General features: G+C 40.9%; 1 protein-coding gene across 1 annotated transcript in view; it reads right to left on the bottom strand.

The window, feature by feature from the left end:
• Positions 1-19,415, bottom strand: part of GLP1R (glucagon like peptide 1 receptor) — a 133,703-nt gene that overhangs the window by 4,192 nt on the left and 110,096 nt on the right. Inside the window, exons 12-16 of the mRNA XM_056853359.1 lie at positions 16,504-16,564; positions 6,308-6,377; positions 4,756-4,844; positions 3,053-3,191; positions 862-903 (exon numbers count right to left, since the gene is read on the bottom strand). Coding sequence (XP_056709337.1) covers positions 862-903; positions 3,053-3,191; positions 4,756-4,844; positions 6,308-6,377; positions 16,504-16,564 — 401 coding nt within the window. The remainder of the gene's footprint in view (positions 1-861; positions 904-3,052; positions 3,192-4,755; positions 4,845-6,307; positions 6,378-16,503; positions 16,565-19,415) is intronic.

Below are 19,415 nucleotides of genomic sequence, written 5' to 3'. Positions count from 1 at the left end.
GCCAGATTCAGCCCCTTGAGAGCTGTTATCTGGCCCACGAGCCAGCCGAGGAAGCCCCCCCCATCCTGAGGTGTCAATTATCACAGACTGTTAAATAAAGGAAAATAAGAATGTTATTGTTGTAAGCAGGTTTGTATTTTAAGTAAAATATAAAGTAAAAATAATATCATTAATTGGCTTTGCCTGTGTCTTCTATACAGTTTGTACCTCCAGTACCTGGCATTAAATTTTGTGGTACACGTGGCCGGTCCCAACCAAGTGACATTTCTGTCATATCCGGTCCTCATAACAAATGAGTACAACACCCCTGTTCTACAGTGTCTCAAGAAGTAAATACAAAGTGCTTTGAATAGTAATAATTAAGCTCCACTAGCAACCCACAGAAAGTTTTCATTTGCCTCCAAACACATTTTCTTGTGGAGTGTTGGAGATATAGTGGCACTCCCCTATATTATGTAACATACATGACACAGGAACTCCCACTGTCCCCCCCCAACTGTCATGAGCCTGTGAAGGTTGTGGCAAAGTGAACAGAGAAATCAGCTCGGACTTAGCACCAGCTTTTGTGTGCGGAGGAACCATTTTCACTCTTCCCATTAACAGCCTTCTATGGCACAAGCAAAGGAAAGGCACAGAATTTCTGTGACAATTCTGCTTCCTCACCATTTCTGCATGCTTAACTTTCTTGCCCATTTGGCCTCTTATGATAGGCAACAGCACATCCCACCCTTCTTCCCCCCCTCCCCAGATGGCAGCCCATGGCTACCACTACCTGTGGAAGAGGAACAAGAGCATTTTAAAACTTGCTTCCATACTAGAGGGGGGGGGGAGTCAATACACGCCACTTCCCATGCCCCTTACCTCATTGTTGACGAAACAGTAGAGGACTGCAACCAGAAGACCCTGGGAGAAAGAAATCAAAGACAGCAAAGTAGAGTTAGAAGAGCTATGATTAATAAACTTTACCAGCCAAATAGCAAGGGAAAGATACCATGCCTTGGAACCCATGGCAAATCTTTGCTAATGGAATGCATTTCTGACAGCCAATTGGGACTGCCTCCCAACTTCCAATGCAGTCTGAAAGGTTCCCCTAATGAATCAGCCCTTAGCAGAAATTTACAAGTCAACGTCTCCTTCAAGATCCACTGTATCATGAGGCAGGAAAATAACACTAAAGGCTTTATTCCTAACCTTTGAATAATTGCCTTGTTGACTCAGGACTAGAAACACCTCCTATGCAGTGACAATTTAATTCATTTTATTAGCAATTTACTTAGCTGCCTTTTGCATAAAAATGGCAAAAGCAATACAGCTTGCAATGAAACAGTGGCACTACCATCATAAAGAAATAGCAGCGAACAAAAAAAGATGAACATTCATGATCGTGTCTTTTGCCAAGTCAGTGTTGTGATGACTGCCAATGTTTCTGATCCAAATAACAGTCCTCATGATGATTGGTTCAGACAACCCAGCAAGCTCAGTGTCAGTAGCACAGCTGTGTGTGTTAAATGCCGTCAAGTCGCTTCCGACTCATGGCAACCCTATGAATGAAAGTCCTCCAAAATGTCCTATCTTTGACAGCGTTGTTCAGATCTTGCAAATTGAAGGCTGTGGCTACATGCAAAGCTAGAACAACATTAGTGCACAATACCAGTAATAGCTGGTAACTTTTTTTTTTTGGAAAGGTACATTTCACACAATATCATGAAAAAGAATAGCACTGCATACTATTGTAGCATGTTCCGCATTTATTATGTTTCATATGGCAGTGTGTCAAGACAGAAAAGCCATTTGTTCTTTGCTACCTCACTGTTCTCCATTTTGTGTGCCTAGGAGTCAGGCCTAGCTCGTTTTGTTTTCACAAACACCTGTAGCTTGTTTCATCAATGGCCTGGCTATCAAGGTCACTTGCTCATACTATCTTCATTAACTGAGTGAGAACATCTGTGTGAAGATGAGAAGGGTGAGATCACTCTTTTCCTTTGAGAACCTTATTCTAGTTTAGGCAGGTATGCACCAACCAGAGACTTCTCCCAAAAGTCCACCTTGATTGGGAGTTGGAGGTCATCTAACCTGGGTTCACTTTTCCATAAGTTTAGTTATGCTTTACAGTAGCTAAGCTTCTTCTGTGCCTTGATTTCAGCATGTCACTCCATTGCTTTGGATAACATCTTTTTAGCTTTTAAGATGCAGCTATCATGTAACAACTTAATAAGTATTATGTAGCCGGCTAGATTTATTGTTTTATTATTGCCACTTGCCAATTGACTATGTAACTTGTATTTTAATCTCTTTTTTGAGCTTTTCTATCAATAAAGCTTTTTAAGCTACATTGGTTGAGTTCACTGGCCTAACTCTGAACAGTTATTCTACTGGTAAAATAGCAGGGGCTCTGTTGTCATACAGTGTCACAGTGTAGTCTTCATAAGATTAGTGTTGTGCCCCCATGGTGAAAGTCCAAAATCAGCAGTCTTTCCCTACCTTTGCAATATTTTAATTTTTCACTTGTTTGCAAGTTGCAAAGGTTGTTTAACAACTGCCAGAAATATGGCCCAAGCAGTTATGCTTGTTCATGTACTTTTTGATCTTCTAGGAAGCAGAACATCCTGTTATTGGTGAGACTGCCTGTTTTCAAATTAAAGAACTATCACCATGAGCTAAGTAGTGCTCAGATGCAAGCTGGTTTGTCCTCCAACCACTAGTTAATATTACTCAATTTTGTTCAATTGTCTCTTTATCTATTATCACTATAATTAATCCCCAGACACTTGACTAATACAGGGGCTCAGGCTTTGCATAGGGCCCGCTGGGTCATCTGAGTGGTAGCTGCAAAAAACATACATACACAAATACAGTTTTAATGAATGCACTCGGTAAAATGGGAGCCAGTCCCATCTTCCTCTACTCTAAATTATTAATCCTGAAATAGACTGGTACACAATCTCCTGTGTACCATAATGGGAGGATCTCTTGGGATGAGATAATAAAGCCTTGCATCACTGATGACATTCACTAGAAATATTGCACTGAACACATGATGGCCGGGTGCTACCTGAAAGGAGGAGGAGGAGAGTTCAAAGAAGAGCTTCACGAAACGCAGCATTCCTTTAGCATGCTCGTCCGTAACAAAGGCAAAGATGATCTCATGTGTCCCCAGCAGCGGGATCAGAGTCAGCGTCGATTTGGCCAGCCTAGAGAATTAAGCCAAAGGAAAAAAATATAGCTCCACTGTAAGAGGCAGTTATCAAATGTATTATTCATATCAGAGCCCTTATGAACTGGTTGCAGATCAAATTATTACTTATTTTGTTATCGTAAGCAAGTCACATCTTGTTTCCATGCCAGTTTTCTCTTGCACAAAATGCAAACTAGTAACATTTCTTACATTTACTGTTGTGCTTGTTTGTACAATTTTATTTTCCAGATGTCACTTTCAATCTTCTGTGTACTGTAATCTCTTCTCCATCTAAACTTCCAATGTTATTCTCTCCAATACAGTTATACTTTCTGTTCCCAAAATTTCGGTTTCTTCTATTTTAGTTTCTTATTTGTAAAATAGTGAGTACTTAGTTACTTAATTATAATTTAATGCACTACAGATTCTTATACATAACTAAATCAGTTACACAACACCATCAAGGTCAGTATTGCCAGTATTGACTGGCAGTGGCTCTCCAAGATCGCAGGCAGAAGTCTTTTGTATCACCTACTACCTGATCCTTTTAGCTGGAGATGCCAGAGATTGAACCTGGGACCTTCTGCATGCTGAACATGTGCTCTACCACTGAGCCATAACCCCTGCCACTTTTTTGGTGGCTGCTTCATGCCTCCTGGAGGAGGCCAGGGGGAGCTTCTATCCTCCTGGCTTTCTGGCAAGGCTGTAAAGTGGAATTACCCAAGACAGCTTTTAGAGCAGTCATAGAATTGTAGAGTTGGAAGGGACTACACAGGAAGGGGCTATACAACCCCCTGCTCAATGCAGGATCAGCCTAGACCATCCCTGACAAGTGTTTGTCCAGCCTTTGCTTAAAGACTGCCAGTGAGGGGGAGCTCACCACGTCCCTAGGTAGCTGATCCCACCGCTGAACAACTCGTATTGTAAAAATTTGTTTTCCTAATATCCAGCCGGTACCACTTTGCCCACAATTTAAACCCCTTATTGTGAGTCCTATCCTCAGCTGTCAACAGGAACAGCACCCTGCCCTCCTCTAAGCGACAGCCCTTCAAATACTTAAAAGAGATTGATCAAGTCCCCCCTCAACCTCCTCTTCTCCAGACTAAACATTCCCAACACCCTCAGCTTTTCCTCGTTGGGTGACACTGACACCAGCATAGGGGCACTTACGCCAGCCACCCGGACCGCAGTGGCAGCATGGCCCCTGGATGCCAGTGCGGCCTTCCCACAACGTTCTCTGGCACAAGTCCCTGCGCCGGCATCTTGGGGCATTCCGGAGAGCAGAGCTGTGGCTTTCAGGAATGGGCTGAAAATGGTTTAGATGGCAGGTAACAGATAGGTCTTACTAGGGGAGGCGTCTCAACCCATTACTCCTCTTTCCCACATTCAGTCCTGAAGACTTTACAAATAGAGGCTTCCCATATTTACTGTACTCACTATCACTGACATTAAGCAGATGTAGATCACGTTACATTAAAGCTTCTCAGTAACTCCCACTAGTTGTGATCTGAAAGTACTCCAGTTAATCAGTTCCTGCAAACATTTCCCTCTGAATAGGTTTTTCCGACAAGATGACTCACCGGCACTTTATGTCAGTTTTGCACATCAAATTAGCTTGCAGCTTAGAAATGATAATGCATATAATTCTGATAAAGATCAGGAAATTCACCTGGGGAGAAGGGGGGACACAAACAAAACAGCAAAGGATTACAAAGTGTACTGCAGAAATAGAAAAGAGCAAGAGTCCAGTAGCACCTTAAGGACTAACAAAATTCCCAGCAGGGTATGAGCTCTCATGAGTCACAGCTCACTTCTTCAGATACTTCTTGTCCTTAATTGCTGATTTTACATATGGAATGCATACATCCAAGAAATAGTCAGGTGTACGTGTGCGCACATGCAGGACACCCGGTGGCATACAGTATGTTTTGTCGAATAAAACTAAGTTTCACTGGGGTTCTTTTTTAAACAGGGTCAAAAACAAAAGGGGAAAAATAAATGTTAGATATTATCTATATACTAACATATCCACAAATATCTCATATATAGGAAAATCTCCTTAGCTGCAGCAGATATTGCAGGCTTGTAATTTAACTGGTAGTTAGGAGAAGTCTTAAAGTCTATACGTACTTATAACAAGGCTTCTATGAAGTCCTACAGCTATACATGAGATGTGAAGCACATAACCAGGTCAGAGTGGATAGGATAATACTTGTATAGCCATCAATCAATATTCAAGACCAACTACAGAAATTCTGTTAAAGTTTTTTCCTTACTTTATTGTATTCATCAGAAGCTTTTAGCTGGATAATTCTTATTGTACCACTGAGGAAGTAGCCAAAACACATTTGGTCTTCTGTTGATTTTAATCTTTGACCAACTGCATGTGTGATTGTTCTGTATGAATTAGTTTAATGGTTTATTTGCCATATTGGTAAAGGGATTTATATACAGTAGAGCAATTTTTTTTAGTTTATGTGATCTATCTGTTAGTATTTTAATGTAATTAATGGAGGATTAAAATTATTTTTTAGTTTTGTTTTTCATTTGCATATAATTTTGAGGCCTGTTTACTTAACCCTTTTGATTATTTGTTGTTTTTTAAACACCACAATACTAGTGTGGGGTAGTTAGTACTCCCCCGCAACAAGTTTTTCTCTTCTTTCCAGTCAAAGGTAAGCAGACCTGTGTCCATTCTAAAAATTTGCTAGATATTTCATCCCTCCATAGAAGTGTACATCCTTTTCTGAGGTAGCATTAAAACAAATACATAATTTAGATATCTAGGTTTTACAGTTTTAAAAAATGTAAACATTTTTTTTTCAAATATAAATGTAGTAAGGCTTTGAAGAATTTGGAATGAGAAGGAGGAGGAGAAATTGTTTTTTATACACCGCTTTTCTCTACCGTAAAGCGTCTCAAAGCAGCTTACAATCACCTCCCCCCCCCCCACAACAGACACCTTAGGAGGTAGGTGGGGCTGAGAGAGTTCTGTATCCATTGTATATGTCCCGTATTCGTTATATATGGCCCCAATACAAATCAAGGCTGTTCAAGCCCCTTTTTTTTCTATTGACAGAGATCCAGGATCTCTTCTGGCCCTTGGCCAAGCAAGCATTCTTGATCACTCACCCCTATAGCAATCAGGATGGGGAGCCTGATGATCAGCCAGTAGTTCATGTTATGGTTTCTGCTCCAGCAGCTGAAGAACCAATAAGAAAAAGAAGTGTATGCGTGGAATCATTCTCACCTCCTCACACATCTCAAAATTCTAAATGTAAAACAGCAACAAGAGTTCACCGGCAAGGTACGTTGTACTGGCATGGAGACTAATGTCGCTGCTTGGTCCTGAACCAGCTTTAGACTAATCTGCAACTATCATGCTAAAATGAATCCTTTGAAGCCCCTGACTTTTGCTTTATGATGGCCAATTTCACTTCCACAATGTGTTATGAAGTATCAGTATACAATTCTGGAGAATTACTTCATTAGAAGCCAAAAGACTGAGTGGTGATTTGTTAGCCAAATTTGTGTCAGTACGTTCTTCTTCTTTTTTTTTTAACCTTTTTATTAAATTTCTCCTCTACCAACTATTTTTTCCACTGGTATCAGAGCCTTAAAATTAAAAGTGATGTTTTAGTCAACTTCCAGATTTGCACCAGTTTTTCTGTTTTCAGCAGTAAGTAAAAGTGCTTGAGTTTGTAAACACCTGCTCATGCCACCTGCTAGATTTTTGAAGTGAAGACCAAAACGCAACAAGACATTCATATCCAGCTGCTTCTTTTTGTAAATTTTGTCCTCAAAAGAAGACTTTTGTGTGTGCAAAAAGTTAAAAACACTTCACAGTAACCTTATATGGGTACTTCAAAGTGCAGTGTGTTTACCCAGTATCATGCAGCGTTCCCTTGTCTTCAGAATGGGAGTTAAGTAGGTTCGTTCTGTCATTAAGCTATCCAACATTATTCAAAGGCTAGCAACATGGCCATCATTATGGTGGATGGGTTATGTGTGCAAGTAGACCAATTAGATGGCACAATGCACACATTCTTCTCTACTCCCTACGAGGTCTCTGATACCCGGTGCCAGGAGTGGGCAGTACAGTTTGCTCTTTGTGTCCCCAAATGCAGCACCTTACTTTTCCCCATAAGAGAAGAACAGCAACCATCCATTTATATGGGAGAAAGGAACAGGATGCATTTAGGGACACAACTGGAATGGCAAGTATATCTCCTCCCTTCTTTGAAGATAGGGTTGCCAGCTCCGGGTTGGGACATATCTGGAGATTTTTGGGGTGAAGCCTGAGAAGGGCAGGGTCTGGGGAGGGGAGTAACTTTAGTGCCATAGAATCCAATTGCCAAAGCAGCCATCTACTCCAGGTGAACTGATCTCTATCAGCTGGAGATCAGTTGTAATAGCAGATCTTCCAGCTAATACCTGGAGGTGGGCAACCCTACTTGAAGACCTCAGCTACTGACAGTGAAACACATTTGGGAAAAAATGGGTTCTGCAGACACCTGATTCCACCACATAGGATGTGGAGTTCACTCAGCAGGCCCAGATCTCAAGCTGCTAGACCTCAACGAGTTTACCTCCCCAGCTCTATTACACCCTCTGCCCCAGCACGTCTAAGGTTCCTTTTCTCTGCCACCAGAAATTTTTTTCTGATGACCCCTAACCAGACTCTCTCTTCCTATCTCTTGAGAAATTTTTGCCCAAATTCAGAATCACTCTCCTACTCAAACCCATCATGGATGTACAAGGAAATAACCCTTTTAGAGTAATTCAGAACTAAGCAGGCATCTCCGCCTTTCCCTTCGTAGCTTAGTAAGCATAAACCAAGTTACGCTTTATATGTGGGTGCAGAGATCAAACACCACCAATTTCAGGAAAAAAAAGGAATAACCAGCCACTGGGAGCAAAAAGCAAAAGCATAAAAACATACGAGCATAGGGAATTAAAATGAGTATTTAAACACAATCCCCCTCTATCTTCATAAGATTAAGACAAGACAGAAGGAAAGAGATTGACAGAATCCTCCAAATATCCAGGTTCGTGTTTAGGCACTGTTTATTTCTTTATTTGTCTCTGCTATTTTGTGGCCATGCCTTTTGAGGTCTCCTATACATTTACCCTCTACTAGAGAACCCAGCGATTCCATAAAGGCCTATGAGACCACTCCCCGTTAAATTACCAGCAAGGAAAAACAGCAAGATTCTGGTAATTGCCACTAGAAAACTCCATTAGTCTCCACAGCTCACACGTGCAGCTTCAGGTTGTATCTGGCCAGATCCTTTTGTCTCTGCGCTACCCCTATTAACCTTTATTAACCATTTTGACCTAGCAGAATGGACTTAGGAAGAGACTGTGAAAACAAACTGGTTCTTCAACCTTTTCACTATATTGCAAGATGGTCTAAGCATTCACAGAATATGAATCCAACAATGAAGTGGTAATTTTTTACCCAGATGCCTGGGGTTGAAATATAATTTCATCATATTGTTATCTGCCTAACCTCAACTTCTGTTTCTTGGGCACATTACAGTGTGACAATATACAATCTGTTTCTGTGCTCATAACTACTAGATAAAAGCAGAAGCTATGTTGAGAGGCTTATTGGTTTTAAAAGACTACACCTCACAACTCTGAGCCTAGAAGTCTTTCTAGGTGACTTTCTGTATTCAATTAAGCCCAGATTAAAAATAGTAAGACAAAGCCTCGCCAATGCAAAACAGCCCCAAAAAACCACAATAAAGTGTCAGCCTAAAAAATCAAATACAAAATCTAAAAGACAAAAACCAATCAAAATATCCAACAGGACAGAAAAAAAACCAGTGCTATCCATTAGAACAGGGGTGGGGAACGTCAGGCCCGGGGCCGTATAAGGCCCGCGAAATCATTTGGTCTGGCCCTTCATGGGTCCTGGCAGATCTCTTAACTCAGAAGGATCTAAAACTGGCAATCCGCCCCCTCCAGCAGCCAGGAATAGCCTCTATTCAAGGCAGATGTGAGTTTGTTTTGCCAAGAAAAGGAACCTTTCCCCCCCCTTGCAGAAGAGTCATTAGCTATGGAGCTGCTAGGACAGCCCAAGAAATTATGTTAACCCTTTCCCACCTGGGCTGTGGAGAAATGTATTTCCTCTGTACTACAAGAGGGCTGGGGGCAGAAGGGATGACAATGGAGGGGTTAAAGGGGGCAGGGCCAGAATGTGCGGCCAGCGAATGATGTTATAAATATCCAAATGGCCCTTGACAGAAAAAAGGTTCCCCACCCCTGCATTAGAAATTCGATAAAGGAACATTTTTACCTTGTTCCCCAAATCAACTAGTAGTGTTAAGAGTGCTGGACTAGATCCGGGAGACCCAGGTTCAAATCCCTTCTATGACTGACCCAATGTCACCCCGCAAACATCTGTGGCACTTACTCTCAGTGTAACTTGTCTCACACGGTTGTTGTTGCGGGGATAACAGGGAGGATGGGAAAAGTACACTGAAACTTGCTTTGGGTCCCTATTGGGGAGAAAAGTGGGCTATAAATAAAGATACTAAACTGGGATTTAATCAAGGTTTAGAATCCTGGCTTTGGGGGAAAACAAAGCCCAATTTGGCAAGGCATCTGTGTTGGGATGTTGAAGCAAACAGGACCTTGAACTGGTAAGTGTTCCTTCAAGCCCCATGTACTAGAACTTAGAAGAGGAGGGAGGCAGAAGAGCTAGAGCACAGCAACAGACTGTGCCTGACTGGAATTTAATTACAGCTTGTACTGACATCTCATTATCAGGTCCAGGTACTTATAAAGTACTTATATGCAAACTTAGCTGTGCCGTTTGCATTTTAGAGTGATTACACAATCCCAGGAAGTGATGTTATAGACCCATCTTGCACCACTTCACCTATTTGTTGCATGCTTAACTAACTTCACTGACAGACTAAGATACAAGATTCTTATAGCTAAAACCCAAGCACCCTGAACCCATGATAAAGTGGTCTGCTTAGTTCTAAAATATTAGCTTTCCAACGAGCCCTTCAGTTTTGGGGTGGCTTTGTGGCTTTTCAGTGCTGTACATATTGCCATCTTTTTTCTAACATGTTAGTTTGTTTCCAGATAAGTGTTAAAGATATTCAACCAATGACGCATGGAAGCATGCAGTACCATCAATGGGTGCGTAGGTAGGACCTAGTACAGGAAATTCACTTCAAGGATACATTTGACTGAGAAACACCTTTAACAATTCTTATCATTTGTTCATAGCAAAGATCTCCTAACAAGTATGCTGGGAAAAAGGCTTATTTTCTCTGAATCATAATGCTGCAGCAATTTTAGAGGGTTCTTGGTATAATGACAGGGCAATGTTGCTTTACATTAACTCTGCTATACTTCTTACAGAGCAATCCTGAAGGGGGGACAAATGGCCTAAAGAGCCAGCGTGACCCCTGTGCCAGCGTTAGTGCCACTAGCGCTGGCTAAATGGGCACTAATGCTGGAGCGCAGTCACGCTGGTGCTAGGGAGTTGGGCGGCAGCACCACATATGGTCACCAGCACAGCCACCACAGCAACATCTCTCTGCCGCCAGGGCTAGTTCCTGAGGGTGGGGGCTGACTTTAATCAGCTCCCTGAGCCCTTTTGCCCCAGGAACGCCCCCTTTTACTGGTGCGAACTTGTGCCTGCAAAAATGGTGGCGCAGCCCCGTGAAACTGCATGGAGCAGTTTCACAGGGTTTGGGGGAAATTACATTTTTGGCTTGCTGTGCCGGGCCAGCAAGTTGCTCAGGAGGCAGTGCAACTGCGCCATCCCTGGGCCCACCACAACTATCCCCCCCTTAGGATTGCGCTGCCTGCGCATTAATTGGCTTCTTACAGAACTCTGCCACTTTAACTGCTTTGAAATGCATATACATGTGCAATCAAAAATCCACTACAGTAGAACTATAAGAAAAACAAAGAGAAAAATATAAATAACAGAGTTGTGTACAAAGCAAGGGCTACTTTGTACTTTTTGAAATTTGTGCTATTAAAATCAAAGTCCAGTGCAGTCAGCAGCACTAAATCTACTTCAATATTCTTTGTCTAACTACAGATATAGATAGCTACATCTAAATCTAATGCTGTATTTAGGAGTCATAGAGCTGGACCTCCGAGAACTATATCACTAAGTCAGATCTCTACTATGAGTCAGTCTGTTCTCTCTCTCTTACACACACACACACACACACACACACACAAGGACATAAACTTCTGATGTCACAGAAGCCTTGTCCTCTTTGAGATGGTAAATATTTGTCAGGACTGAATATTCCTCCACACAAAAATTCTCTCCACATAGAACTTTAGTGTGTCAGGGAAGAAAACTAAGCTAAAACCCTTTTCCTAACTGTGTTAGTTTTCTATGTGGAATATATGCCCTCCCCCCGCCCCGCTGCCAGGAACATTCAATCCTGACAGCCCCTACTTGAAGTGAGCAGTCAAGATACGAGTTTACCATCTCAGTGAGAGCTAAGCCTAAATGTCAAAGATTCCAGGACGTTTTTGTGCCTATGTCACCTTTGCATGAGTGAGACGCGTCCCTTGAACTTCGGCTCAAGAAAAAAAGAGTATCAAGACCACTCTGCCCAATATCCTGTATTTAATAAAGGACACCGCGCAAATGAAGCACAGTAACTCATCAGCCTATTTACAGTGGGGGTCCTCTGTTTTCGTTGCTGAATTTCTTGATTGCTACCATCTTCTGTACTCCAATCTGTCAGCTGCTCTGAAACATTGTGACCTGTACTTTATTTCCCAATGTCCCTCCTAAAAGAGATGTTACAGTCAAGAATGCAATACATATCTAATGTATTATCACAGAGGCAAACAGTACCAAAATTGTTAGGGCATAAATAAAAATGGCCATGACTGAGGCCTGAGGCAAAATCTTGCCCACTGTGGAAAAGAAAAATCATAATGCTTTGTATTGTACGGTTTTACAAGTATTTATATAAGATTTAGTTGTCTGAAACTGCCCGTTACAATTGGCCGAGAGTAGCGGACTGTGGGTTTTGTTTACTGGAAAACATAAGTTAGCTTTGAGTAGTTCAAAAGGCAAGCAGTTCAGCATGGGTGTTACAAATAACATTTTTCCCATGGGCAAAAAAACCCAGCTAGCCTTGTAGCAGGAGAGCTGGTCTGCAGCAAAACTAGTAATCTCTGCTCCAGGGATCAGTATGGTTTCAGTCATGGCAGCCAAAGTCTTATTTACTTTAATCTGGTTTTAAGGAGGGGAACGAACAAACGAACGAACAAAAACACCCTGGGAATTTTAAAAACAAACATACAAACAGTAATATGAATATACACAAGAAAATTATATAGTTTATGTACCATTTATTAAAAGAAAACCATAGAAATCTAGGACTGCGCTTGCAGGATCCTCCTTTGCACATTGCAAAGATGAAAAGTTCTGATCTGACATTTTCATTAAATTCAATTAAATTTCATTAAACAATTCAATTAAATAATGAAATATATTTATTATAAAGCACTCATGCAAATATTAAAAACAAGCCCTTATGGCAACCCATACAGGGTTGATAATCTAAAACCACAGGGTTAATAATCTAAAACCACAGGCCAAACGCTGACTTTCTTGTTTGGTTGATAGTGATATGCACACTTTGAATGTAATGCCAGCCCATTCTAGAAAGAAATATTAAAACTGCATTCTTGGATGTGTGCTTTTACAATTCAAAACATATTTAGTAACATTCTGGTATCATAGGCACAAATTTGGAATACATCTTATAATAACACCCAGGCTGATACAAAATCGTTCTATTTGTTAATGAAGGTGTTTGTGTGCATAATACGTTTTATTAGACCACTGAAGAAGGCCTGGGGGCCAAAACACGTTTGGCATGTGGTTTTAGATTATCAACCTTATACAGGTTGCCATAAGAGCTTTTTAAAATATTTGCATGAGGACTTTATCATAAATATATTTCATTGCTTATTAAATTTTACCTTTTGAGTGCCCAACTTTGTTTTTTAGGTGGGGTCATTTCCCCCTCTGTTTTGTCCAGTGACATTTTCATATCCATTAAAATCCATCCAGTAGATGTGAACTGGAGCTGACTCAGGTTTGATGTGCTCAGTTTTGCACATTGCAGAATCAATCAATGTGAAGGGGAGCTGTTAGTCTGCAAATACTTTGTATCATCTGCTAGGGAGTCATGATTACGCCATCATTCCTTGGTGCAGATCTACTGTGTGTCCAAGTGTTCAGCTACTTAAGTCGTCCCTCACACTTAACCTGTTTTAGGCAGCAAGTACTGGCATACACATGGCAAAATGTGAATGGGCCCCCACAGCACTCCAATCAATACTAGTAGCGCTAACCTGTATTTTTAGCGCTTAGAAACAAGATAACTATTTCTGAAAACTGGGAGAAACTGAGGCCTTAAGCCACTACTTGTTACGCTCATGAGATCAAACACATTCCATGCTGTCAAGAGTTTTCCTTTCACCCAGTATGATGCAAATCCTTGGTCAGTTGTGAACAAATTACTGTGACTCAGCACCATTTCTCTTTTAAAAGGTAACTGTTCCCAACAATTTGCTAAGATGATCATTATTCCCACCATATTGATTAAGTGACCTGCACGAATAGCAGAAGGTTCCTATGCAATGAGAATCAAATGCAACAAACAATGCTCATGGCATGCACTTGTGCATGGGCATCAATATGAGAATAGTATTATACTCTGGGTTATGAGTGGTAATCACATGGCTGGTTCTCCTGACCCAGTGGAAAAACTACCCAATGAATCCTCTTTGGGAGTGTACTATATTCAATTATGTACATTAACAGTATCATCCATTGGCTAATGGTGATGTAAAAATCATAGGACTGAATTTCAGCTTCCTTGAAGTGCTGTGGTGCAGCTAAAGAGATACTTCCCTTTACCGGCACAAGACATTCATAATGCACTGTAATACTAGGCTAGCTGCATTGGTGCAATGATGCAATGTCAACTGGTACCTATGATGCAATGTCAAAAAGGATGAGATGGTGCCTGGGAAAGCAGGGGAAGAGTGGCTGGGGCCACCCCAAGTCTGGGACTAACCAAATCAGCAGGGTTCTCTACACGGAAAATGTGAGCAATAAAGGTACACATAACAAGGCAGATGTCAGGAGAGGATTGTGATTAATTAGCTCAGCCAACAATACCATACTAGGGATACAGGTGTAGCAGTTTGGGAACACCTCGACTTCACCTCTACACCCATGGGACCATGACCTCACAAAATAGAGGGTCAAGATGGATGAATGATAAAAGGGCACACAATACTAAACAGAAGAAATGAGCTCTTGCTGTTGCATTTATCCATCTAGCACAGTGAGTATACTGTGTGAGGACATGACAAACAACAGTCATTGTGCATGACCACAGAATCAGGCTGCCATACAGCAATCCTGTGTCAAGTTAAAAAGTATTTAAATCAACAGGTTTATTAAAGTGTGCATAACTGGATAGATGAGTGAACATTTGAGTACAGGTGGAAAATATTATTCTTGCATCATAGTAACGCAGATGTACAATACACATTAAAAGCATGATTTTTAAAAACCTACAAGATTAAAAAGTATAAAATACAATCAAGCAATAACGCACTAGAATTAGCAGCAATAAAATTTAGAAAATGCAATACAGTAACAGATAAATAAAAGTTATAGCTTTTTTGTTATTTGTTGTGAAGGTCTTGCAGCAGATGAAATAGGTCAGATTTTTGGCAACAGACAAAATAATCAAATCAGCACAGAGAATATGAAAAGCACTGGCCAGTGTCCCTAAAACAAGATAAGACATGTAAATGTCTGCCATCTGAAGTTAGTGGCATGCTCTGACCACTGGTCTTTTCATTCAAGATGAAATCCTAGATGAGAACTATTTTTCCTTTGGACCAACCTGGCATTCAGTAAATTTATAACTTATTGATAAGACTACCATAATCACTGATAGAAAAACCATTATTATAGATAATTAACATCTATCCCCCCATACCTTTTCCTAGCATGTCTGGCTCCAACTACTACATCTCCTGATGCCCGACATACAAATAATAGAAGCCTATACATACTTCCCCACCCCAATTCTCTATGCACAGTGGTTAAAAACAAACAAACAAAAGGCTCTTCTCCTTTTCATCGCTGTCACTTGCCCTCTATATCCAGGTTCTCACCAAGACAGAGTAACTGGCCCCTGCATCTCTATGAAGTAGTGAAGTCATCCTTCAGGGCCTCTCTATTGCTGGCAAGCCTCAGGGGAAACACCCCTTCCACAGTTTTCAGTATCTAGGGGGGAGTGGGGGCAGAGGAGCAGCAAATGTAGACCCTGCTACCATCTTTCCTGCCCCTTCTCAAATTGTGGCAAGTTGAAAGGAAACAATGTTTGTTTGGATATATCTGTTCTGACATCTTCCATTAAACTGGCCCCAATGCTAATAAAGGAGAAAGGTGGCAAGTATTTTGTGATGTATTGTACTTCCTTTTTAATGCATACTTCACCACAGTAGCAGTCTGCTTACAACGACAACTGGGTTGTATATGCATTTTTGAAAGTTGAAATAATCCAAGTTAAAGCAAACAGATAATCAAGCCTCCAACTGTGAGCACTATCTTCTCTGCAGGGGAATAATGTTCAGAAACAGCAGAATTGTGTAAGAGAGTTTTACCATCCTGTACAAGAATTGCATTTTACAGAGATCATGGATGGGTTTCTTTTTCTCCACTTCAATTCAATAACTTTTAATAGACATAGTAGTCTCCACTTCATACATGGATTAGACATTGGTGCAATCACCTCTTCCCCAGTTTATGAATTTGGAATGCAGACACAATCTTGCCCACAATCTTATTCACACAATATACGGTACACACTTCTTCCAACACATAGCTTAACCTCAGTATCAGGAATCACATACGTTTCAGTTGTGTGTACAGACTGACATTGGATGTTACGTTCTGTGATGGTCTGATCTGGCATGATCGGATTTACAATTAAACAGAGTCGGGGGGGATTCAAAGAGAATATCGTCCCAAAGAAACATACATTTAAACATGCAAAAAGAAAACTGCCCAGCAAAAGCTTGCGCATACTTATTTTGCTGAAATGTATAATGCGAGGCTTTAAAATATGAGACACAATCTACTTCAAGGCTGGGTTGAAACACAAGTAAATGCACAGCATGTCAATGTAACAGCCACTGCCAAAGCCAGCAAGCTGAAGAAAAATGGGCACCCTCCCACAAATAACATGACTGCCAAGAGACGAGCTAAGAACTGGAACTCAACCAACCCCTCATCTTCATAAAGGTACTTGACAACTCCCCAGAGGATAACAAACAGCATTGGTACACCTAGGAAAAGAGGAAACAAGATATGCAGAGACAATGAGACCAAAAAATAAAAGATGATCCAAGATTCACACAATGTAGAACTTCTTCAGTCAACAGAGGATTGGGCATTACCTACAAACCACCACCCATTGGGCCTGAAGAGCATCCCCATATTAGTTTGATTTTTTTAAAAACTGAATTTTCAAAAGGAGCTCAGAGTCTTAAATTCAGTCCTACGTGTATTCATGCTGGTAGTTTAATTAGAGATGTCAGTCCAAGTGCCACATTCCAATAATTTTTCTCTGATAAACCAGGTGCCATGCAAAACAAATTAGTCGACATCAGACAAGGTTTCCCAGGGAGGAAAAAAACAATTTGCGTAGATCAAAATATACAGTGACTAATTTCTGATTTAGAAAAATGTTCTATAGATATGATGTGCTCACTTCACCCCCTTTCCCAACTTCCTCAATGCTGTGTTGAATGCTAAAATGATACTGCCAATTTAAGGGACTGAAAAGGGGCTTTATAAAAGAGGAAAAGAATGCTAAATTACCTAGGCAATGACTTGCTTGGATGAGCTAGATTTTACAGTTGTTAAAACTAGTGAGCTTGGAAGGGCATCTCTGAAGGAAAGGCAGTATTACACCTCCCAGCCTTTGCCCAATCTGCCAGGGATACCATTAAAACAGACAGAATTGTTTCAAATAACCTGTGTTCCCACACAGCCAGCGCACACTGGTTAATTTAAAATTACTTCGGAAACAGAACTACACTGAGTACGCAGGTTCAAGGTCCTCACCTTTACTTAAAAAAACAACCATAGATAATGACCTCCATAAGACAACCGTAAACAGGCAGAACAACCTTGGCTAGTTTGTCTTAATTTGAGTTTTTAACTTATATTTACTTCAAAGTGACTGAAGTCTGAAATAAGTGGTCGTTTAGTGACAAGGGCAAATTTCACCTAAGAGTCTGTTCAGTCCTCCAGTTAACCAAAGCTTTTACTATCTCTGAACTGCTATTCTCATCACAGCCCTCTGCAAATGTGACAGCTGAAAATGTCTGCACGTGTAGGGGATTTCATAGTAACAAATGCAGTAAGTAAAAGCTCTGTTGTTGTTTGAATACACAGCATAAAAATGTGGGAGTAGGGTGGAGTGAGGGGGAGTTAAGCAGTGTAGCTATGTCTCTAGGTGCTGGGAAATTTCAGAAAGCAACCTGAAAGCCCGTACAATACCATTTTAACATTCTGCTGTAATATGTTTTCCAGACAACAGAGAAGTTAGCAGTTATAAAAACAACGCAAGGTATGCTGCTTTTCGCTTAGGGAGAAGAGAGAAGTAATAGGCTCCACCAAAACGAAGACCAGGAGGATCATTTTTAAGTTAGAAGAACAGTTCGTTGGGCAATGAGGAAGACACTACATGTTCAAGACACTACATGTTCACCATCCCTGGTGACGTCCCAAAGAAACATAACAGGTACCTACCAAGAACAATCTCATAACAACCAACTTTGCCAACTGCTACGATAAGAAAATGCATTAGATGTCCCACCATAGATCACTTTGAAACCCAGGTATGTCTTTAATCCAAGGAAACATTTAAAATTACTTTGAATTTTTTTTCCTTGGCTTTGCATGGAATTAAAGCTGTTTTAATAAAAAAGCAAACCAAAAGGAGAGTTGGTTTTTATACCCTGCTTTTTTTTAACCTTTTAAGGAGTCTCAAAACGGCTTACAATCACCTTTCCTTCTCCTTTCCACAACAGATACATGGTACATGTAAGGTACATGGGCCTCAGAGAGTTCAGAGAGAACTGTGACTAGCTCAAGGTCACCCAGCAGGCTGCATGTGGAGCAATGGGAATCAAACCTGGTTCTCCAGATTAACCGCTATACCATGCCGGCTCTAAAATCTGCTAAATGAGACACCAAGGCTCAACAAGCTGTATTTCTGCACCACTAACACATGTGCAGTGATAACCACTAAAATTTATGACATTTTTGTAGCCGGGAGACACTAGAAGAACCCTGTATTTAATTGTGTTGTTTGATATTTAGATTATGTAGGATCAAAATAGGGCTTCCAACCCTGGGAGACGCAATTCCTGGAGATTTGTGGTGTTGGAAAATTAAGGGGTTGGAGCACCTTTCCTAAGAGAAAAGGCTGAAGAAGCTGGGACTTTTCAGTTTAGAAATGAGGTGACTAAGGAGGGACACACGAAGATTATAAAATTATACATGGGGTAGTGAGAGTGGACAGAGAACATTTTCTCCTTTTGCCAACTAGAACTTGGGGGCATCCAAGTAGATTCAAAAAGGACAAAAGGAAATACTTTTTTTTATTCGAGTGATTCAAATGTGGAAATTGCTCCCACAGGATGCAATGATTACCACAGGCATAGGCAGTTTCAAAAGGGGATTAGGCAGCTTCATGGAGGATTGGTCTATCAGAGGCTACTGGCCATGGTGACCAAAAGGAACCTCCACATTTGGAGGCAGTAAACCTCTGAATCCCAGTGCCAGGAGGCAACAACAAGGGAAAATCCTATTATTGCCCTTTCAGAGTAACTGGCTGGTCACTGTGAGTGACAGGATGCTGGACTAGATGGACCACCGGTCTGATCCAGCAGGGCTCTTCTTATATTCTTATTTTCTGCTTGTATGTTTATTTAAAAAAACACCACAAAGTTTCCAGACCTTCAAAAGAAAAGTGAACACTGTAGTGCAATTTCTAAATTCACTGTTCAGAAGTAGGAAGTGCAAAAAAACTACTTCTCTTGTACTAAAGGCAAAAGAGTTTTACTCACAATGTAGCTACAGTCTTCATCCAGGGCAAATTGATAATAGTATTATTAAAGTCTGGCA

The sequence above is a fragment of the Euleptes europaea genome, chromosome 7, assembly GCF_029931775.1.
Source record: "Euleptes europaea isolate rEulEur1 chromosome 7, rEulEur1.hap1, whole genome shotgun sequence".
NCBI classification, from domain to species: Eukaryota; Metazoa; Chordata; class Lepidosauria; order Squamata; family Sphaerodactylidae; genus Euleptes; species Euleptes europaea.
This window is presented reverse-complemented; position numbering and strand designations above follow the sequence as displayed.